Below are 22,840 nucleotides of genomic sequence, written 5' to 3'. Positions count from 1 at the left end.
TGATTCTGTGAACTGGATCTCTTCGGTGCTAGCTTTCTCCTGCCCGTCGCACCAGCTGCGGGCAGCAGCTTGGTTGTCCCGCTCCGCACCGAGCCGGTGCCACGCGGTGTCAGCCAGCATAAGCCGAGGAGCAGCAGCTCTGCAGAGCAGGCGCTGCCCTGGAGCCAGGGTACAGCGGCGGGGCTCTGGCCGAGGGGCAGGCTCGGGGCTCACCTGTGCGGGGCGGGGCGGGGCGGGCGGTGCTCGCTCACCTGGGCGGGACGCGCCGCTGAGTGACGGGCGCGGCCCCGCCCCGCGGGCACGGGCGGTGCCTCCGCTGCCACCCAGGCGGGGGCGGGCGCCGAGCCGAGCCGAGCCGGGGCAGCCGCGACGGGCTCTGGAACGGGTGCGGGGTCGCCATGGAGCCCCCGCGGGACCAAGGTAGGGCGGGGGGTGGGCGCTGCCGCTGTGCCCCGGGCGGCTGGCGGCGCTGGCGCGGCGGGGACGGCGGTGGCTCTCGCAGCCCTTCGCTGCTCGGCCCGGACCTGCCCTGCTCAGCCCAGCCCAGCCCTGCCGGGCCGGGCAGCGCTGGGGCCGGGCCGGTGCGGAAGGGGCTGCCCGCGGCCTGCGCAAGGCTGTGCCGGCCGTCGGCTCGGGAAACGCGGAACCGGGGCCGGGCTGCGGAGCAGGGGCGGCTGCCGGGCCCCCAGCCGCGGATGCACGGGCAGCGCATCCCGGCCTTCCCGCGGCGCTTCGCGGGCAGAATAAACTTTCTGCTTTCACCCTGCAGTAAAAGTAAAGCTCTTCCATTATACGAGTGTGCAACTTTCGGTTGACCAGCGCTGTGCGCAGGGTTTGTTCCCTTTTAATTCTCTCCAGCCCGGGGTTGCTCCACAGCTGGCAGCTCCGTTTGGGCAGCTGTCCCTCGGCCGCTGAGCGGCAGCAGGGCCGGCGCCTCTGTGGCTCGGTGGTGCTCCACTGGTGTGCATTTTGCCTGGGAAGACTGTTGTCCTGCCTTCCGTGGCTGCAACACTCTTCCTAAAACTTCATAGTTTATTGAAACCCAAAAACCGTGGGACTGCTTGCCCAAGATAATAGTTGGTGCCCTGATGAGAACTGACATGAATGCAAGCAAAGCACGTTCTCTTGCTGTATAAGCTTAAGCCACAGAAGTGTATTACATTTATCCAACCCATTCATGAATCAGTTGGAGCCTTTTATATGGTGTAGTACTGAACGACAGGCCAGCTGCTCTCCTCTAGACGAGGTAGGGCAGGCTGGGGTCACTAAGTTACCTGCAGTAAGCTGGCAGGGTTGCTTGGCCCAGCTCGGTGTCTGTGCCCTTGGGCTGATTTCATTCAGGGTTTTCCTGCTTGGCATGCTGGGGATGGCAGGAAGCCTGCACTTGTGGCGGCTGGGATGTTGGAGGTGCAGGAGCTGCTGCGAATATACCCCTTACTCTGCCACGGTCAAGCTCTGTGCTCTGCCAGCTGAGCAGGCGCCAGCCTTGATTTGCTCGCAGTTAAGTGTTTCGAGGATTGTGTAGTACACTTGTACAGTTAACAATGCCTACTGAGTTTCTCTGTATTTACAGAAAAGGCTATCTCTGCCTGACCAGAAGGGGCTGAATCACCTCAGGGAGGTTCCTTCAACCATTTTGAAGTCCTGTGTCTATTTTCAGTATAAGTATAAATTAAAAACGAAACAATAATAAAAAAAAAAAAAACCGAAAAAAACCCACAAAAAACAAAAAAGGAAAGATAACAGCTCCCAAACCCTATTCTTGGGTACCAACAAACAGAATTGTGCCAGAAAATAGCACAACTGTCAGTCCCTTCAGAATTTTAATTCCAACTGCAGGAGCATTAAAACTGATTTCAGTATTTGTCTCAAAGTTCTTGAGGCTCTCCTACAGAAAAGACAGAGGTCTTTATTGCAACTGCAGGGTCTTGAACTACTAATGATGGGAAAGAAGAGTAAAATAACATGATCTTTTGAAAAACTTTAGTGACAGTCCTGACACTTACTAGAGGCTTGTTTTGCTGTTGTACTCACTTCTGTTATAAATTGCTTTGTACAAAGAGGGCATTGCACCTCAGGATGTTTATCAGAATGTGTATCTAATGTGATGTAAGGGACTGTTACAGAGAAAATGTGGTGCAACACCTTCCTCCTCTGCCTTCTTTTTGGAGTAATTGTGCTGTTTTCTCTTCATGGTGAGGTGGAGATCTACAGGTACAGTGGGAAAATCTAAATAGTCAACGCACTTGTGCCAGTTAATTAAAGGCTTCTAATATCCTGCCAATTAGACTTCAAAGACCACCTTTCTTGGCAAACTGGAGTACTTGCATTGGAAACTGCTAAATGATACAACATTATTACTCACTAAAGCCAACATGTATGGTTAAAGTCCAGGCCATCAGGTCCTGTCTCTGGTGCCAGCATACATTCTGGATTACTGCTTCCAAACAGAAATTAATTTGTTTAAAATGGCAAGTCAGAGGTTGCAGTCTTTGTTGTTACGGTGGCAGCTTTCTCAGGTAGCGGTAATTAGGAGGTAGGAAGAAAATCTAGGTTATGGTTAAGACTGCAGCCAAACTAGACAAGGCTAATGCTCCAGGTATAGAACCCGCTTAAGTCTCTCTTCTCTCTTGAGCAGTCAGGTTTGGTAGCAGTCCTTAAAATGTTGTTCCTAGCCTACCACCAGCAGCATCAGAATCACTGAGCAACTTTTCACTTGAAATGTCGTTGTTTTCAGTGAGGGGATATTTCAACTGGCTGGATGGCTCCATGTGGTTCTCAGTGTACTCCCAATAGCTCTGGAAATAGGTCTCCAAGCACTCAGAGTCTCTTGCTCTGTGATTACAGGCACCAAAGCAGTAGTGTCAGCTCAAGCCAAATGAATATAATATTATCCTGAGATGAGGAGTCCCTTGTTCTGTTGCTTTGCTTTAACTTGTCATGAACAAAAATCTGATTCACTGTATGGACTTAGTTGCTGAATAGATTAATAACTGCAGTTGTGCTTTCACAAAGATGCTGTTGTCCCTTCTTCCTCCCTACTCTCCCCTACCAAAAGAAAGCAAAACAACCAAACCACAGCCACACCTGATTTTGCTTGCAAAATGAGTCTCTCTCTGACTTGCCACTGTTACTGTTGGTGCTGGTACTATTTACCAGTGGAAAAATAAGGATGAAGCTGCCCCTACAGTGGAAGCAGTGTTCTGAATGAGGAGGCTGTGCCACTGAGCAGTCTCACAAACACATGCACCGCAGCACAGTTATCTAGTAATGATCCATCTCCAGTGTTGTGTTCAGGGGTTCCTCTTATGCTTCAGCAGCACTTCACTTATGTAATCTAGTATCTTTCAAAATCTTCAGGCTTTTGTGGTACTTAAAAGGAGTCCCAAAACACTACACGTGATTTCTTGAGAGACTATGTAAGCCTTTCTTTTCCTGTAGCCTTGACTTGCACTTTTGGCTGACAAAATGGATTTTAATATTCTTTTTTGTGCAGAAAGAACTTGTTGCTGGCAGTAGGACAAGGTTTCCCCTACTGGACAAAGCTGCACCTTTTCCTACTGCTTTATTTGTTTTCTTATCACTAGGTACTTGCAGTACCGTAGGTATGATTTTTTTTTTTTTTCACTTAACGTGCAATTGTGAAATCAAACAATTGTAAGTAAATACAAGTGGACAGCTGTTGTGGGAACTGCAAAGAAAGAATGATTTCGCTGAGCTGAGTGTCTGTAACAGTGACTTGAAGATGGCAGAAATATCAGAAGACTTACAGGAGTAGGTCCCTTGAACAGCAGCAGGCTTTCATTTCTTTTGCAATAAAAACTGTATTGGTGGGGAAAACCTTGTTCTGACTCAGGCTGAGGGTCCTGATGTGGTGAGGTGGCATTACACAGTTACTTGACGGCACACTGCTGTCCTCTCTCAGCCAGTGCATGAACGAGGTACAGAAATGTGGGGGATCAGTGTGCTGTGTTGGAGGGACGCTGGAGCAGCTGATGCACAACTGTTGGGCGGGCAGCTGGAGGCTGAGCAGTGTCAGCTGTTCCTGCCTTCTGCAATGCTTGAGCATTGCAGGGTAACTTGAACTCTTCATTCATACTCACACCCACTTCAGTAGGGTATGGAGAAGGGGCCAGCCCAGTGCTCCAACTGTGGAAAGAATCTGTTGCTTGTGGTATGCATGGACCTTTTTCCCTGTTCCCTACAACAAATTCTGTCCCAAGCAGTCAATACAGTCCTTCACTCAGGCAGAGTAAGGTCTGCTCTCACTCTTTTGGTGCAGGGAAAGCTTAGCTAAGGATCTATTTCCTTTGATCCTCCAATGAGGCCAAGCTGTAACTGCTTGGGGCTTTTAAAATCCTACATGAAACTGGTGCAATTCCTTTTTATTCCAGTTTTCCACACTTTGAAGCAGCCCACGAGTTCCCCCTTTCTCCCACTGCGAAAGCCCACCAAAGCAATGGGAGGTCTTGTAGGCTCAGGCTGATATTTCTGGCCTAAAATAAAGCACTGCAACTTGGCTTTGGTTTAAGAATGTACTGGTGGAGGCTGAAGAAGTGCCTTGCTCTGCTTGATATGGATGCTTTGTGGGTAACAGCTGATTTTCATGGCTGAAAGTTGGCTGCCATATGTTAACACCTCTCCTGGCCTGGGCAGGAGTGCTATTGAGCTGCTATGAACTGTTGCTTGGAGGCTGCAGAACACAGTCCCTTCCATCTGCAGGGGCTGTCAGTAACCACATACTGCACTACTCAGCCTTGGGAATGTTATCTCTATTAATTTTTAAGTCATTCATATCTCTATTCATGCTCCTGTCTATCTTGTATGTACATTTTTTCCCCTTGTCTTCTACAGCTGCTGAATACAGCAGCCTTTGACTAACAACTTCTGCTTTGTGAGCCAGATGTCAGTATAGTCCCAGGAGGAGCTGGGTGATAAATGAGGTGGGTGTTGGGGCTTCTGATGCTTTCTGCCATGCACTGACCCTGCTGGGTAAAGACATCTCAAAAATCTGCTTTGGCTACCTGAGTGTTGTAAAGGCTGCGAAGGCTTTGTCCTTTTTCTTCACAACTGTTTGCTCCTTTAACATGAAGATGTCCTGGTAGTTTTTATTGGCAGGAGGTCCCTCAGCCAGTACTGAGAAGTCTTGCAGGAAAACAAGGGACTAGATTTGCCATGTAAAGTCAGTGAGCTGTTTGTGGATTGATGATTCCTTAGGGTGCTGGACATTGCTGCAGGTAAGGGAGGATATGTGCTATATCTTTTCAAAAAGTGATGTTTCCATGGCAGCAGATACAGTGCAGGGAGTGTTATTGAAAGCCAATGTTTCTTGACTAATTTTCAAAAGAAAATAATCCAATCTCTTCCTTCTAATTTAATAGGAGAGAGCAATGGTGTCATTTGCTGAGCCCTGTGAAGCAGACACCTGATGGGTGTGGGGTTTTTGTGCTTTTACAAGATACTCCAGGTAGGAGAATGATGGCCCTGCTGTTGCCTCCACTGAAGTCTTTGTAATATGGGCACTTCTAATTTGAGATTTCCTATATGGAGGAAGGGAGGTGTTTACCCTTGTTCTTTCAATATCCTGCAGTGAGTAAGCAGAAAAATGTCAAACAAAGGGTGACTGAAAGGGAAAGCAAGCATTAAGTGAGATTAAGCACTAAATTGAAATTGAAATGCTCTTGTTCAGCCAACACAGTCACTCTGTATCAGCTTCAATTTAAGTCTCCAGAGGGACAGCTTTCTCTCCTGTTAAAGGTGGAGAGTGTCTTCAAAATTGCTCATATTTGGGTGTGTTAGCCAGAGTGATTGGGAACCTTCATTCAAAAACCTTGTAGTGGAGGACAGGCTTTGTTCTGCAAGCCTTCTGTTTTGAAAAGGGCTGCAGTAAGAGACCAGCTACCCAGAACTTTCTAATCTGAATCTCTCCTGAAGGTTCAGTGTCACTCCTCTTACTTGTCTTCCTCCTTTTCCTCTGCCTCTGGTTAAGGGACCAGAAGTGAAAGAATAAATAGCTGTGTGTTGGCTTTGGCATTTGGCAGGATGATACCATGAGTCGGGCTAACTGGTCTGGAGTGTCCTTGCCCTGCTATGAAAACACTTCTTTCTGGAGTCTGCAGCCACTTGCCCCGGGGCTGGGGGGGGGGGGAGCAGCACAGGCTGCCAGCAAATGCTGGCGTGTGGAAAAATGCTCATTGTGCTGTTACTTGCTCCTGAGCAGAAAGGGGTGGATTGATGCTATCCAGAGAGAAACCAGCACTACTGCTGTGGTGCGAATGCTGTCACTGAAAGAGACAGCTTTCCTGTTTTGCAAGCTGACTTCTCTATTCCGGAGTGTGACAGCAGAGCAGTAAGTGTCCTTGGATGCTGACTGACAGTGGAGTGGCCCAGCAAATGCTGCCTTGGCCAAGCCTGGAATGCTCCCTTTTCTGCAGAACTGAGGTCTATAGGTACATGCTGTAACACATGTGGTTTGAAGTGACAGACTTCTGAACTGCCCCTCTCCTGCTTGTAGACTCCCAGCAGAACAACAAATGTGTACTGTGCTTAAAAACTTCATAGATAAAGAGGAAGCACACTTTTTGTGTGTGTACATGGAAAGAAAACCTGTTTGTTGTTAGTGTAATTGAAATTTTAGCAGTCTAATTCAATAATAAGTTTAGAAAAAGACTACTACGCAGATGAAGTCTTAGTAATAATAAAGCTAACATACAAACTTAGTTTCTGCATCTTTTTCTTGGTGGTTTACTCATCCTTCCCCTGGCTTCTGAGCCTGGTAGTATCATTTTGGTGGTGGCAGGGGTATTAGAGCAAGTTGTCATATTGAGACTCCTTCTCTGGGAGGACTAGGATTGTGGTGGTTTCTTCCTCACTGTAGGATCCACTGGAATCCTTCTGTTATATTTGCTTTTTACGTATCTGTTGTTTCTTTCATGGCTTTGCAAGCTCTGTGTTTCATCCAAATCTATACATAAAGTGCCTTTTATATATGCTAGATATTATTCCTTTGCTCTCTGTTATCTCTAAAATAGCTTTGTCCAACTGCACATCTCCACTGGTTACTGATGACTTTCTCACAGCCATGGGCTCTCCACTGTCAACCCTGTGCTCCCTTACTTGTACCATGCCTGTGTTCTCACATTCTGTGTCTCTACTCTGAGACACACCAAGTAAAACAAACCCACAGGCAAATTAGGAAGGGTAGAAACAGAGCAAGCCTGACAAGTCTCTACTCCTGGGGCCTTGCAAGCTTGGCTCAAAGCTTATGTTCTGTCACTAGCAATGCCTGTGTTGTACTGTGGAGTAACAAAGAGGCTGGGGAGCACCTGCAGCTTGCTGGGGGTGGTGGGTTAGGCAAGCAGAGGCAGAAGAACAGGTATTTTTCCTGTTTAGCTTTCCCTTGTCTAGCAGCTAGAGGGAAGTGGTGGTTCATCAGAACCCCCTAACCCCCAGAAAGAGATGAAAAGATGTGCCAAGGGGGGCAACCTGGGCTGGAGTTGGTGTTTTCAGACAGGTGCTCCTCCTGTGCTTTGCTAGGATTGGACTCCATGTATGGCAGTGATGTTGGTTCATGAGAAAAAACTCAAAAAGGTTGAATGCTTTGTAAGTAATGTTTTTAACTGCTTCTTAGCCTGGCAAAGCTGTGTATTTCAGTTATGAGCATTGGGGATGTTGCTTGTGTCTGTTTTGCATTGTTTACTTTTTGCCTGAAGTATTTTAATTCAACTACTAGCAGGGACCCAAGATAAGCAAGAAGTGATCTTCCTCATGCCTCTTTGTGTGTTCTCTCCTAAATGTGTATCACATCATGACATCAGAAAGTCTTGATTAATTTGATCAGGATAGCAGAAATTGAAAGAAACTCCCCTTATGCTTCTTCTCGAGTCATCTCTCTTTGATGTTCACTGCAGTGTTCTACAGCAATCCTGTCTCTGGGAATAACATAGTAGTGGACATTTGCAGCTGCTGCCAGGACAGGCTGCGTTTGAAGAAGGTCGTTTCACTGAACTCGCATGTTCTGATACCCTGTAGTCCCTGCAGGAGTATATCAGAGTTCTGATATGTTTCTTGCTTTTCCGCACACAGGTTCCCAGGAATGGGGCTGTACAAGGACTTACCTAAAAGCATCTTTAAAGAAGCTGTCCTTTAAGTAGGAACCAGTATTTCCTACTCAAAAGAAGGGTCTGGGTTATGAAATGGGCACAGCTCCCACTGGCTAGAGTGCACCTTTCTCTCTAGTGTCTGATTTCTCTTCTACTGTTATGCAGATGAGAAATCCCTTCAGCACATCTCAAAAGTGTTTTGCCTACATCTGAGGAGTCTTGAAAAGCAGGGTGAAGGCAGAACAGAAAGCCCCCAGATCAGTCACTGTTTTTAACCTGCTGACTGCTCAGAGCTGCTTTGATTACTGCTGGCAGAGGTTAGTTCTGTGCCTGCACACACACAGGCCTCGGTGTGCGTGAGCGGATCACTGTGCAGGCTGTTTCCATAGCACCAAAAAATCTGCGCCAGGCAGTCCCTGAAGAGGCTTTGCTGAGCAGCTGACGTGCATTCAGGACTGAGGAGCATCAGAAGTAGTACCAGCCTAGGCATGGGGTGGGAATGGAGCCTGATTTAAATATTGACTTAGCTGTTGCCAGATGTCACTGTCTTGGCAGAAGGAAAACAGGCTGTTTTACTGCAGTGTGCTTTGCTTTGAGCTATGAGCTCTTGAAAGCTCCATTCATGCTCTGTTTCGTCTCCTCAGCAAGCTACTTTGCAAGTGTTGTGTTCCAAAACTTGTTTTCTTTTTTACAGGGAGTTTGTTCTTGAGTAAAAGGAAAGACCTGAAATGACTTCTTGTCTTTCTCTTAAGACTGCTCTGGTGCCTGCATGGCAGGTATGTTTTACCTTCTTGTGCTCTGAGTTGTGACAAGCCTTTTTGTCTGTTGCCTGGGCAGACTCTATAGGTGCCGCTCTGGTATCCCAAGTATGTCATGTAGAGGCCCCTGTGGCAGCTCTGATATCCCAAGTATGTCATGGGCCCTCAAGAAAGGGATATGTCCACCTGCTGTGTTCAGAGCATTGCCATGTGGTCTGTCACCACCTCTGAAGACACTTGTAGGAACAGGGAACAGAAGTTCCTGCAGAGGACTCCAAAGAGAACTGTCTGGACATCTCAAGAAGGTCACAACCCCAGCTTCCCGTTGTCTGAAATGGCAAACTGGTGCTGCTGTTTGCCAAGCAGGTGTTCATCCCTGATCTTCTTGTTGAGCAAGACTGAGCACATTGTGGGTCTGGCGTCCTGCTTCTTCCAGGGCTCAGGCTATGGTTGCATCCCTGCACAGTACCTTTTTCCACCAGCTCCTTTTCAGGGTGTGTGGGGACCTCAGCCCCAAGCTTGCTGGGGGATCCTGTGAATCATGGAAGTTGTTGTTTATGTAGTTTAACTGCCAAAAACTCTACTGCACTTCTAGCTGGCTGCTATTGTCATATAATTTAAGTGCAGTAATTTGGAAGGAGAGGAAGATTCTGAAACATTACTGTTATTTTCTCCAATAAAGCAGTCCTTAACTGCAGTAAAGATGTGCTTTCAATACCCACTCTAAACCTTCTTGCCTGAAAACTCTGATGAAGGAATAAACAGTTGCTGCTACCATTTAAATAACTGTTTATAGCAATCAGTCTTAAATACTAGCCTTCCTAAAATACATTTGAATTTATTAGTGCACTTCTAGTAAATGATGAGGTACAACAGAGACACCTGTCTGTGCCTTGGGAACTGCTACTTGAGCTTTGTATATTGAACTTAACACTTGATGTAGCAGAACAAGTGTGGACACTAAGCAGGTAGTAGTATGCTTCTTGGGAAAAGTGAAATGCAGTGGCTTAGTGTCTCTTTTTTGATATAGTCTTGATTTTTAGATGCAAACAAATTTTGTTTTCCTGCCCTTCAGTTTAATCTTTAAATAGTCAGTTAACTTATTTGATTTTGTTTTTCTGGAGGAATCTTTGATTAGTGTAAGGGGAAGAATTCTGTTTTGGACAGTGGTGTCGCTAACAGTTGACTTTTTCAAAAGAAATCAGTCTGCTGCAAATGCATTTTTGATTATTCATTTCCAGCAGTGCTGACATTCAATATAAACTTGTTTAATTCTGTTTAATATCAAAGAAGGAAAAAGCTAGCGGCTCACCAGGCATGTAACAAGGGCCAGAGAGGTGCTGCATGTATTGCAGGACGTGGCCTCTGTGTGCTGGGCTGCACTAACTGCCCACTGATTGAGCTGGTTGGACAATACAGAGCAGGTACTTCTGTAAAGAAGCAAGAGTTTAATGGTTTTGCTGGTGTATGTATGGGGATCCTTCAGGTTCAAATGTGGTTTTGAGGACTTGGTTTTAACAGTCCAGCAGTCCTGCAGGGAAGGTGGTTGGTGCTCTCGAGGCACAGCTGTAAACCTTCTGCCTAATGCTCCCCTCTGGGTGCATTGCTTAAAACACCAACTTCTGAGCTGCAAGTTGTTCACACTCTGAAGTGTGTAATTTGTCTCTGTAAATTATTCTGCATTAAGGCATTAAGGCAACCTGTGGTATCAGTACAGGCTGGGGAAGGGATTGAGAACAGCTCTGCAGAGAGGGACTTAGGCTGGTGCTGGTATATGAAAAGCTAGACAGGAATCAACAGTGTGCACTTGCAGCCCAGAAAGCCATAACACATCCTGGGCTTTATCAAAAGCAGCAGTGGCCAGCTGGTCGAGGGAGGTGATTCTTCCTCTCTTCTTGGATCTCATGGGATCCCACCTGGAGTATTGCATCCAGTTCTGTGATCCCTAGAACAGGAAAAACTTGGACCTGTTGAAGCAGGTTCAAAGGAGGGCTGTAAAAATCATTGGAGGGGTGGAACACCTATTATATGAGGAAAGGCTGAGCGAGCTGAGCTTGTTCAGCCTGGAGAAAAGAAGGCTCCAGGGAAATCTTAGTGCAGCCTTTCAGTAGTTAAAGGAGACTTATAAGAAAGATGGCGACAGATTTCTTAGCAGCACCTGTTGTGATAGAACAAGGGGTAGTGGTTTTAAACTGAAGGAGGGTAGCTTCAGACTAGATATAGAGAATTTTTTTTTGATGAAGGTGGTGAAACGCTGGAACAGGTTGCCTAGAGAGGTAGTGGATGCTTGATTCCTCAAGACATTGGAGGTTTTTGGTGGTCTTCTGAACATTTGGAAGGTCCAATGGAAACACTGTGCAGGGCTTTGAGCAACCTGATCTAGTTTAATATGTCCCTAGCAGGGGAGCTGGAGCTCCTTTCCAACCCAAACCATTCTATGGTGAAACGCAGATACTGACCAAATCTTTAACTGGGAAACTTACACCACCCTTAAAGGGTATTTGGGGCATTCTGCTTTGCTACCTTTGTGTGTGAATTGCAGATGAACATGAGTACTATGGTTCATGAGCTATGGTGAGCAGGGAGAATTAGTTTCTGCACATTTCTGAACAGTAGCAAGTGACATCTGTTGGAGTTGCTGCTTTGAAGCTGAGTGGTTTCGATTGGTTTCTGTGCCTGTCACTGTGCAATGACATGGCATGACAGTGTTTTGGAGATTGTATAAGAAGGAAGGCAACTTGAGTGTCAACGGAATCAGCGGAGTGACTTGCTGAGTACTTCCCCTGTGGTGAGGAAGTGTTTTTGGGATAAATGGCACAAGGGAAAGCTTTATTGGAGTGAATGTACAGACCTTCATTCTGTGTTAGCACACTTCTACATGAAGTCTTTGGTATGCTTCTATTTCTTATTTACAATTCAAGACCAAGCTTCACCTTGGTGAATCCCAGAAACATACTTCCCTCCCATCCCCAATGGAGAGCATTTTCCTATTCAAAAGCAACTTTTGAGAAAGTGAAAACATGAGAAGAGGGATACAAAAGTCAAAGCATGACCTCTGTGTTTTGTCAAGAGGAGCTGAAAAGACTTTTTAATATTTTTAGAAGGGAAAACTGATGAATTAAGGATAGAGAAAGTGCCAAGTAAAGTAACTTCTCTAGTCTTCCTGTTCCAAGGTGATATTACTGGAGAGGCCTTGTTTCTCCTTCATGCAAGGTGGTGCTGGCAGCATTTCTAAGGGATGTGATGGCTTCATAGTAATAATGCTGTATCACAGCTCCCTGCTACAGGGCACTTATGGATTGACAATTGAGGACTGGCAGTATGCAAGGCAGTGTTTCGACTCCCATTTCTTCAATATCCTGGTCAAGGTTTTTACCAGAATGAAAAATTCAGGATTGCACTATTCATAGCTGTTTAAGCTCTGAGTTATTCTGAGTAGTTTTTTGTGCTGATGGCCGAGCTGTGATGTGCTAAATCTGATGTAACAATAACCTGGGTACCAGCTAGAGCAGTCCTTAACCATAAGGTTTGAAAAGTTTACCAGACTAATATGTTAAACACAATGGATCCATTAAACTAGGGCATGACCAGTACTCAGAATGGCTATGAATATATGTATTTTTTTGTTTGACATATACGGTTGTGAAATGAGCTTTGTGGTGGATTAACTTGTGCAATAGGGAGTGATGCTAAACTTAGATTTCACATAGCGGTGTAAAGCTTTTTTCTTGGAGTTTGCATTGATGTTCTGTTCCAGGTCAAATACTGGGAGTAGGCAACTTGTGGAGCAGTGCAGTTCTGGAGCAGCAGGTCACTAAAATCAGTGGAGGCGTGCTTTTTTCACCAAAAAAAAAACCCAACCACAAATCCCAAAAACCCACAACCAACCAAACCCACATAAAACTAAAAAAAAAAACCCCAGTCACCCCCTCCCCTTCCTTTCTTTCATTTCCTGTCTACTTTTAGAGATGAAGCTCAATATCCTTCAAACTTTGTTTCTTTAAGCCTGCACTTCTTTCCTCCTCCTGTAGTTTCCATCACATCAACTGCCCCAGAATCAGGAAAAATGCCTGCCTGACTTTGTGTGCATTTGATAGGTCTTTCCAGTTTTGTCCACTATCATATATTTCAGTAAAATGAATGGTTAAACTCATTCTACTTACTTTGCTGTGAAATATAAATGAGGAGCCTGGCCACTTATCTAAGCATGCTGATATTTAGGAAAGCTTCCTTTTGTATGGAATAGGCTGGAACACAACTAGATGGTGCATAAATATATTGCTTGGAGATCTTGAGAGATTAGTACTTTCATGATCTGAACTTGTGTAGGTTGTCAAAAACGAAATACAGGTTGCCTATAATGTCACCCAGCAGCAAAAAGTAGCATCTCATGTCCAAAGTCTGATCTGATGGAGGCAGGTATGCTCAAGTCCTTTAAAGGTTTATGTCTTTTTGTGGAATCATCACTGGACAAACTTGCTTGACCCTTATCTTTGCCACCTTCAGCTTTTGGAGTGATTAGTGTTTTATGACTGTCTGTTGATTTATGTGACAGCAGTATCTCTCTAGGCTAACAGTTTCATTTAATTTACTGTCCTAGTGTGACTTGGAGTTGGGGCAAATGTCTCTTAACAGGATTTACTCAGCTCAAGCAGCATTAAAAGTCAGTCAAGGACATATCAATCGGATAAAATCGCAGAGTACTTATTAATATAATGGCAACTTCAGCGGTCATAATAATCTAAAGGTAGATGCATTATCTGCATTATATTCGAAAAAAAAGCTGGTCAGTGCAGTTGGTTTGTTAGTGAATTGCTGCTGGTTGCTGCATGCACAGTTGCAGGATTCTCCCTCTTATCTGTTAAATGAGATTAAGAGCGGTGCAGAAGTATTCAAGCCCACATCCTGAGTTTGTCCAGTTTGCAGACCTCGCAGGATGTGTCCAAGGTTCTTTAAGTAGTGATAACTATTGCTCCAAATCCGTTCGGAAGCACTGTAGGAATTGGTGCCTCCCAGCTGGATGTGGAATTTAGCAGCATGGGCAAGCAGCAGCCTCACTCCATCTGGAACAGGACACTTGAAGCACTACACAGTTGAATGGGTGGCTGGTAAAGTGCTGGATTGTAAAGGAGTAGGTAATGTGTCTTGTTTGATGCTGCAGGAAAAACAACACAACTTATTCTGGGTTTTCAAGTGAGAGATTCCCAGTAATAGTGAGCTGCTGCTCAAGTACTTTATACCAGCAATCTGGTAGTGTGCCATTAGCACTGCTTTGTTAGGTCGTACTTCCTTAAGTTTAGGAGGGTGCACTGAAACTCTGCAGTGTGAGAAATGTAGATGAATGGTAAGGGATTGTCTTCATTATGGGCTTATCTGCTTGGAAAAGCTGTAACTGGCTCAGTGTCTATTGTCAGCTTTTAGGTACCTCAAGAACAGGCTGGTTCTCTGAGGAGTTTGTAGCAAAACCCACTACTGGTCTAAAGGTGTGAATTGACTAGTTGAGGAAGGGGAATCAGGAGCAGGTTCTCATGACCCGAATCATTTCTGGGGCATATGTCTGTGAATTTATTGTACGAGTGCACTTTGCTGCTGACTAGGCAGAGTTTTACAGTTTCACAAATATTTCATACTATGCTCTCAGATAAGCCAAGAGCAGAAATGTTAATAGGATTTCTATACAGCTTGCTACTTGCAGTTGCTTGCCTTTGAGAAATTGTACTTTAAGTTTTATGTAATTACACTTGTTTGACAGTACAAGTCAAAATCGTAAACTTACTTAGTCAAGTCCTGAGAAGGGAAGAAATCTGGTGGTTTGTCATTATTGCTAAGCAAAAAGCTGATCTTTATCATGGATAGCAGAATAAGGTGCCAGGCTACAGCAGACGTGCACCTTAACCATGCAACCAGTAACTTGTGTGTGGTAAAATTAGCAGCACTTCTAGAAAATGTCACTCCTTTTGGTGTTATATGTGCATCCTTTGTGGAAGCTCATGTGGTGATTACTGTGCTCTGAGTATTTTGGGGAGATTTGTGTGGTTGTGCTAAAAATTACTGTGTCCTGAGTGCAGAAGTGACTCTTGCAGTGCTTCTGAAGGGCAAGCTGACATCTCTAGATGAACTGACGTGTTTGGAAGCTTTTGTATCAGCTTTTTTCTAGGCTGAGGAACTTTGCTAGGGGAACCTAGGAGCATGCACTAGAGAGAGTTACTGGAGGAATAAAGGAAACTGCACTGGAGTGGATGAAAAATAAATTGAGGAGTCTGAGAAGGGAATTCAAAGACTTCACTTGAGCCTCGTTTCCTTGGGCTCTGTACAATTGATAAAGGGTAAAAGGAGAAGAGGCTCCTGCTGAAAGGCAGCTTTAGCTCAGTGACATGGGTAGTTTGTCTACTGCAACTTTTTCTTTCTGTACAAGAGTGAACTCCTCCTGCTGCAGAGGCATACATTCACTTCCCTCCTGGACAAGGGGTGTCAGGAGGAAGTAGATGGCTTTTGTACTTGCCAAGAGTTGCTTCTGTGTCTGGAGTCACATGTCAGGCCCAAAAAGTTGCTTGCTCATTCATTTAGTGAGCGAAGTGTAAGCCTGTCCCTTTTGTGAAAATACAGATTTTTTTCCCCTTTCAGATTCTCTCAGCTTTTTCCTGCAGCCTCGTAACAGAAACCAGTGTAGTCTGCAAATGCTTTTGCTTTGCTTGTCAGCCATCGTAATACTCCTATACACTGGGTAGATGTGCGAAGTGAAAAGTCTCCCATAAGTCACTGTCCATATCTCAGTTTAGAAAGTGTGAGAGAAAATGAAACTTTATTCTGTCAGCAGGTAGGTTTTTGTAAATCTACTTCACAAGATGAAGGGTGGGCCACAGACCTGCCCTAAGGCAGGGTGCCAGGACCCCTTGTGTTGCTGAGGAAGAGAGGTCCCTGGAGGATCCTTGGAGAATCTGGAGGAGCAGCCTGTGACTTATTACAGCCATTGTGTTAGTCACAGGATGGTTAAGGTGGGAAGGACCTCTGGAGGTTCAACCCTTCTGTTAGGGCAGAGCCACCTGGAGCTGGTTGCCCACCAGGACCATATCACAGAATGGTTTGAGTTGGAAGGGACCTTAGCGCTCATCAGTTCAACCCCCAGGCATGGGCAGGGATGCCACCCACTAACTAGAGCAGGTCAGGGGCCTGCTCAGGGCTTGTCTAACCTGGCCGCAAATACTTCCAGGGATGGGGCATCTACCACTTCTGGGCAGCCTGTTCCAGTGCCTGACCAGCCTCTGAGAAAATAATTTCTGACTAATGTCAAATGTAAATTTCTCCTCTTTAGTTTGAAACTGTTCCCCTTTATCCTGTCACTATCTACCTACAAAGTAAGAAGTTGTTCTTCCTCTTTTACAAGTCCCCTTTAGATACTGTAAGGCCACAGTGAGGCCTCCCTGGAGTCCTCTTTAGGCTGAACAACCCCAACTTCCTCAGTCTGTCTTTCAGACAGACTCAGTAGGATCTTTCGTAGAGAGATCATCTTTGTGACCTTTCTCTGGATCAGCTCTAGCAGGTCAATGCTCTTCTTTGCTGAGAACTTTGCTGAGAGCTGGATGCTGTGCTTTAGGTGGTGTCTCACAAGGGCAGTGTAGAGGTGCAGAATCACCTCCTTTGACCTGCTGGCCACTCTGCTTTCAGTGCAGCCCGGGAGGTGTTTGGCTCTCTGGGCTGTAAGCACACACTGGTGGGTTGTGTCTGGCTTTTTATCCACCCAAGTCCTTCTCTGCAGGGCTGCTCTCAAGGACTTTTCCCAGCCTGTACTTATATTTGGGATTCACCTGACTCAGATGCAGCACGTTGCACTTGGATCTGTTGAACTTGATGAGGTTCTTATGGGCCCACTTCTTGAGTTTCTCCAGGTCTTTCTGGATGGCACCTTGTCCTTCTATTCTGTCACCTACACAGTGCAACTTTGCATCATCTACAAACTTGCTGAATGTGCAGTTGATGCCACTATCCGTGTCATCAATAAAGATATTAAAGACTACTGGTCCTTGATATCCATGTCCACCTTGATGACCATGTCCAGATGGCTTTTGAATATCTTCAAGAATGGATTTTGTGAAGTACTTACCCTAAAACCTTGTTGCTTGCATCACTTTGTGTGCTGCTTGGTTGCTTCTGTACTTCTGCCCTTGGTAGTAAATGATGGAATTTCTGTGCTACATCAAATCCAGGCATCAACTTGGTAATTATATGGTGGGAGCTACTGAGTACCACAAGCAAGGAAGATTTTGTTGGTATTATTAAGGTACTGCTAAGACTACAGAGGGTGCTTTTTTTTGGGTGTTTCTAATTTTAGATATCACAATATGTAATTCAGCTTAAGTATAATTGAATTTGCTCTCTTCTTAAAACATCAGTGTCAATTTCATGGTGGGACCTGGTAACATAGATTGGGGATGGTGGACTTTTCTGGAGCTGCTTTTCAGAAATGGAGGCTCTGGGATGCTGTGTTAAAAGAGGGACATTTGCTTTAAGAGTGCAGAAAAGCAGTCTTGTCTTCTGAGGGAGGCTGGGAGTCACATCAGAGTCACTCAAGTAAAACTTTTAATTAGATTGCAAGGTTACACACTGAAATTTTGCTTGAGAGAATCCCATTTCTGCACCGCAGTGTTCCTAATATTTTCCAGCTATCATCTAGCTGCAGCTCAGCACTGTTTCTTTACTTTTTTGACAGGGTCAGTGTCTATAGAGAATGACAGCATAACTGGGATAAGTGGCTGAAGTGAAATAACTAAATACGTTCCTCTAAAATCCACCTGACAGTGTTTTGACTCTGTTAATCTCACTTGGAAGTGTTCCTCTGAGTTTGCAGGCTTTGATCTGACTTCTCCAAAGTCAGTGCAAACTCAGATCACTGGTGTTGGGGTGTACTCTGTCCTTTGGCCTGGTCGTTTTCCGTAGATTGGAACGCTTTTCACCTGTTACTGTTGGAGCTGACAAACGTGAGCTTTGAGCACTGTTTGTGACACACAACTTTGTCATAAATCTGGGATTTGCGCCTAATCTTCTAAATGCTGAAACACTTGCAAGGTAGTAGAGAATATGTGCAAATGTAGAGAATTCTGTCTGACAGGAATGGGTTAAGTATTTTACTGTAGTATCAGCTTGTCTCGTCGCAGGATATGCTGGAGCGTGGATCTACTCCCTCACAAGAGCTCAGGAAATTAGTCTGAGTTTATAATTGGATTGAGAGGAGAGATGAGAACTGCTGCCTTAGCCAAGACATGCGTCAGCTGTCTGAAATACCGTGGGCTGAGACTGTGGTTTAAGAGAAGAGCAGCACTGGCAACCCAGTGATCCCACCTGCAACAATGGAAATGTTTGTGTTGCAGGGAGATACATCTTCAAAGAGGTGGTAGTTGTTGGTGGTGGTTTTTTCTTTGGGTTTTTTGTTTCTTTTAATAAGAGTAATGAAGCAGCACTTAGGCTAAGGAAAGTGCTGGAGAAGATATTTCTGTACAAAGAACTGTACTGAATGATGTAGTTGTATCAGAAAGAGCTTGTCCAGAGAAAGCATGTGGGGGAGGCTGAAGTACTGAGATTAATATAATGGTGTTGAGTTGTGCTAGAAGACAGCAGATACTTAACCTCTTCAGCCACATTCTGCTGACCATTACTTACAGGGCTGCAGAAGCCTGTGCTTGTACTGTTCAGAAATTGCTGTAGCTGTGCAGCTCCATTTATGTCATGCACAAATCTCAGGGGACTGAAAGACGTGTCTGCTGTTAAAGGAAGGGGAGAGAGGACAATGTGATAGGAGCTCTAATGTACAAATTTCAGGCTTGTTTAGTCTTTGGGCTTCTGTCCTCTTGCTTCACAGCATCTTTTTCTCTTAAAGCAGCTTTAAGTCCTCAGATCAGGTGCTGAAAGGCTTTACTTGTCTGTAAACTGGGAAGACTTTGAAGATCAAATTGATGCTACAGAATCTAGAGTGGCTTAAGATGCTTAAGTAGATTTATGGCTCTTAAAATGGCTTATGCCATATAGAACTCTGTTGGAGTGGGGAGAGGAGCCTGACTGTTGCTGCCTGATTGGGATCTACCTGGGAAAGATGGGGATGGTGGAAGACCACCTGGCTGGAAGTCTTTGCCCCAGACACACTTACTGGAAGGCCTCTTATCAATCTTGCCTCTTAGCAGACTGCAGAAGTTGAAATTCAAACCAAGTATATGCTAAGAAGGCAATTGAATCTCAACAGGCAACCATGAAATAAGAGACTGAATGTTTTTGCTGTGCCCCCACAGAGCAAGTGCTTCTTGCACCTCTTGCCCTCTTTGTCAACAAAGTTTTCCGATCATTTTCCCTCATTTTCTTTTGCTTGCTTGATTAAGTGCTGGAGTCGTGATAGCCTTGCCAAAAGTACGAGCTATGGTGCACAAGTTTGGCAGCTCCGGGTATAATCAGGACACAAACACAGGATGTTCATTGTGGTGAAGGTGCCTGTGTACAGCAGAACTCAGAGTAGATTTTGTCCAAAATATTGTTTAGATCATGTCCTAGGATAGCTTCTGCATTCCTCCAATCCTGAGGCATGAGTGGTAGCCTTTCCTGAGTTTAACTGTTTGTATTAAACGCTAGTTAATACATAGCTCAGTTTCTTCAAAGCCCAGAGGTGGTACTCATTCATACTTCCTCAGGAAACTTCATCCTACTTTCTATAGGGAAAGAGGGATATAAGGTTTCTATATAGGGAAAGAGGGATATAAGGTTTCCATGTATAAACAAACTATTGTTCTGCTAGACCTATATGTGGGAAAAGCAGCTTCTCCACAAGGCTACCATAACATCCTATCCTTGCTTAGCTGCCATCAAGGTAAAAGTGCTTCAATACTATATTGCATTGCTTAAATTGTTGCTAGAGCCTTAGGTTAAGGTGGAAGTTGCAGACCTGGGTGTAGCAGGTGCTAGCTGAAGAAAGAACAACGCCTGATACTAGGCAGGCAGATATCTGGTGAACGGTGTTTGCTCAAACTTAACAGCTTTTCTAGCTGTGGAGGGAGTTCCCTTCCTTATGATTCATGAGGTGCACAATCTGTACTGACTGTTAATGCTAAATAGTTACCTGGGAAAGCTTTAAGTACACTCTGTAACCTTAAGAGGAGATAACACCTCTGTAACCTTAAGAGGAGATTACAACATGGTTAATGGTAGGAATTGTGATGGTAATGCTTTGCTGAGGCTTGCCAAGCCTTCCTGAGACACTTTGTGACATTCAGTTGAACTTGTCAGTGATTGGTTCAAGCATCCTTGCCAGAAGGTATGTACCTTTGTGCCAGTCTCTCAGACACCAGCTGACTTAAGTACTAACCTCTAAGTTATCCTGAGGGGTTAAGGGTAAATGAATGCTTGTTCTAGAATGGCAAAATCTTCAGTTTTAATCTCTTGCATAGTAAGCAAAAAACCACTGCTACTTTGCTCTGGAAGAGCTCCTTCCTTAGGCTTCAAGATCTTTGCAGGTACTGCCTTGCAGCTGGTATCTGCAGTAACAACCAAGGTACACAGTAAAACTGCGTTTGCAATGCAGGGCAAAGAACAGAGATACTTGAGGATTCTCAGTTAGTTACTCTAAACCATGTAATAGAAGCCTAAACTTAAGCTTCAGCACTGAAATGTGTGTGTCATGCCCTGGGAAGGCAGCATCCATCTATTAGGGTATGGCTCTACAGCCTCAGTTCCACCTCCAGCCAGCTGCAAGTACTCTGAATTATTGTGAAGCCCATCCAGCAGGATATTTTGGTCATGGGAGGGCCCTTTAGAAAGGCCTCATAATGTGCCTGTTATCATAGTGTACAGAAATCTTGATTGCTGTGAATGTCAAGAGCTGCTAAACTGGTCAGAAAACTTCACACTGCAGGGAAAAACCTTGCTTTTTGGTTCTGTGCAGCTGCTGTTTGTGCTCCCCATCCTGCTTTGTTTCCTTAGGCCATCACTTGAATTTCGAAAATCCCTTGGAGAGAGATTCATTCCTGCTCCAAATGCACCACAGCAAGCAGAACCTATCTTCTTTAGACTGACTCTGGGCAGTATGGGGGAGTGCTGCCTTGCTCTGCCCTGAATCCCTGGATGTGCTGAGGAGCTTCCAGGGAAGAAGCAGATAAAATTATTGTTATGGCTGGCAGGGGGTCTCTTAAAACTAGAGATTGTCTTCCCTGAAGTGGATGAGTTAGGAATGACAGCCTAGAAGTTATCCTACAGGAGATTTGGAAGGGTGGACTGCAGTCCTTTCTCTCTACAGATAGATTGACTTATACTTCAGTTTGAAGGCCATCAAATTTCCCTAAGGGATGAGGAAGGAGCTTATTCAGCAAAATAGCTTCCTTCATTACCAGGTAGGATTTGTACCTGAGAAAAGTGAGGAGCAATACTTGTGTAAACTCCAGCAGGTAAAGAGAGCAGGAGGCTGATGTGTTTGGTAGGTGATGTAGAACCCATCTGTATGGCCACTATAATTGAGCAAAGAGAGGAACTTGAAGTAAGGAGCACTTGCATGGTGCCCCTCTCTTGGCAATGACCTTAGAACAGTAATATTTCTGTAATATTTCTAAAAACTAGAGATTATCTTGGGTGACTTCTGGGCTTGTGCTCAGGCTATGCATAAAGAAGAACAAAAGCAGAATTCAGCCTCTCAGATTTGTAATTCAGCAAATCTTCCCTGTAAGCCAAATGTATGTTCCAGCAGTGAATGAATGTTCCAGCAGCCACATCCTGTATGTGTCTCTGACTACACTGAAGAGGTGTTGAAGAGTTTGGCCCATACAGATTTCTGTCAGTAGAGGTGGCAGGCCAGGTCAGTGGTTGAGACTGATCCAGATGTCTCTAGGGACATTAAACCAACTTGTGCACTATAAAGATACAGGAAGAGTACCAGATTTTTTTGAATGGTTGGTAATGGGTAAATCTGAATGTAGGGAATTTCCTGTAAAAACAAGAATGTAATGGTTACTCCAGGAAATGCCTTGATTGTTAGCAGGGATCAACAGATTTTCAAAAGGGGTTCTTTCTCCTATAATAGCTACTTGCAGTTGTAGCCAGCTAGCACTGAGCAGTGTTAAAGTGAATGATTATCTAGGGTTAGGAAAAGTCTTAGGGTGTAGGCTCCCCTTCTCTCTCTCTCTCTCTCTCTCTCTCTCTCTGTGTGTGTTGGGAGAATGATGGTAGAAAACACCCAGCTCTTTGTGTGCCACATCTGATAACTTGTCATTTTGCCCAACCCAGTTAGCACAACTACTGCCTGAGCCTTTTGCACAGAAGGCAGCCCCTGACTGCTGAGTTATACAAGGGAAAGCTGCGAAGCACAATCTGTAGCTGTTCATATTAACAAACTTGGTTAATTGAGTATGTTATTACTGTAGCTGTGTTACAGTTCTCTGCTGCCTCTGGATGCTTTAACTACAATCTGTGACCAAAGCTTTGACCTTTTCCAGGTGAACTTTGCAGTATTTCTGGAGATGTCACGTGTCAGAAGTGCAGAGGGGCATTCTATTTTCTTCTTTTCAGTGGGTTTGGAAAATAGCAGAGACCTGTATTTCAGGCTTCAGCACTCTCATTGTTATGAGCCTGCAGGTACTCTGCACCAGAAGTGAATGTAGGTCTTTAGCCTAAAGGATCTGCTTTTTAATTAGCTGAAAGGTCTGTTCCTGTGGTGACTGACTGACTGCAGTGGAAATGGGAAGTTAAAATTCCAGAAGGGGTGTGCTTTCTTCTCATATGGCCAGGGATTACTTTACTTGGACTTGACTTCGGAATTCTGCAAGGCTCCTTCGCTTCTCTGGAATAGTGCCTGATCAGCTCTGTCTTTACTGTGCAGGAAAATATTAACTTCCATTTGATTATGCTTCTCTGTGTGCAGGCTACAGTGAGAATCCCAGGTGAAAGTGTGGGGTTTGGGAAGAAATTGTTACTCAGCTCTAAAGGTGATCTACATTGCTGGTAACCTTGTGTTTTCAG

General features: G+C 44.9%; 1 protein-coding gene across 3 annotated transcripts in view; it reads left to right on the top strand.

The window, feature by feature from the left end:
- The first annotated feature begins 263 nt into the window (after nt 1–263).
- TPD52 (tumor protein D52) overlaps nt 264–22,840 on the top strand; it is a 40,924-nt gene continuing 18,347 nt past the window's right edge. The window contains exons 1-2 of one of the 3 annotated variants that reach the window (XM_038162350.1): nt 283–420; nt 8,797–8,878. In XM_038162350.1, coding sequence (XP_038018278.1) covers nt 8,872–8,878 — 7 coding nt within the window. In that variant the 5' untranslated portion in view covers nt 283–420; nt 8,797–8,871. Of the gene's footprint in view, nt 421–8,796; nt 8,879–22,840 lie in introns of all 3 variants that reach the window. The other 2 variants (XM_038162340.1, XM_038162358.1) reach the window with 2 other exon arrangements.

Source organism: Motacilla alba, chromosome 2, assembly GCF_015832195.1.
Source record: "Motacilla alba alba isolate MOTALB_02 chromosome 2, Motacilla_alba_V1.0_pri, whole genome shotgun sequence".
In the NCBI taxonomy this organism is placed as follows: Eukaryota; Metazoa; Chordata; class Aves; order Passeriformes; family Motacillidae; genus Motacilla; species Motacilla alba.
The sequence above is the reverse complement of the archived record's forward strand: the minus strand, read 5'-3'. Positions and strand labels throughout refer to the sequence as shown.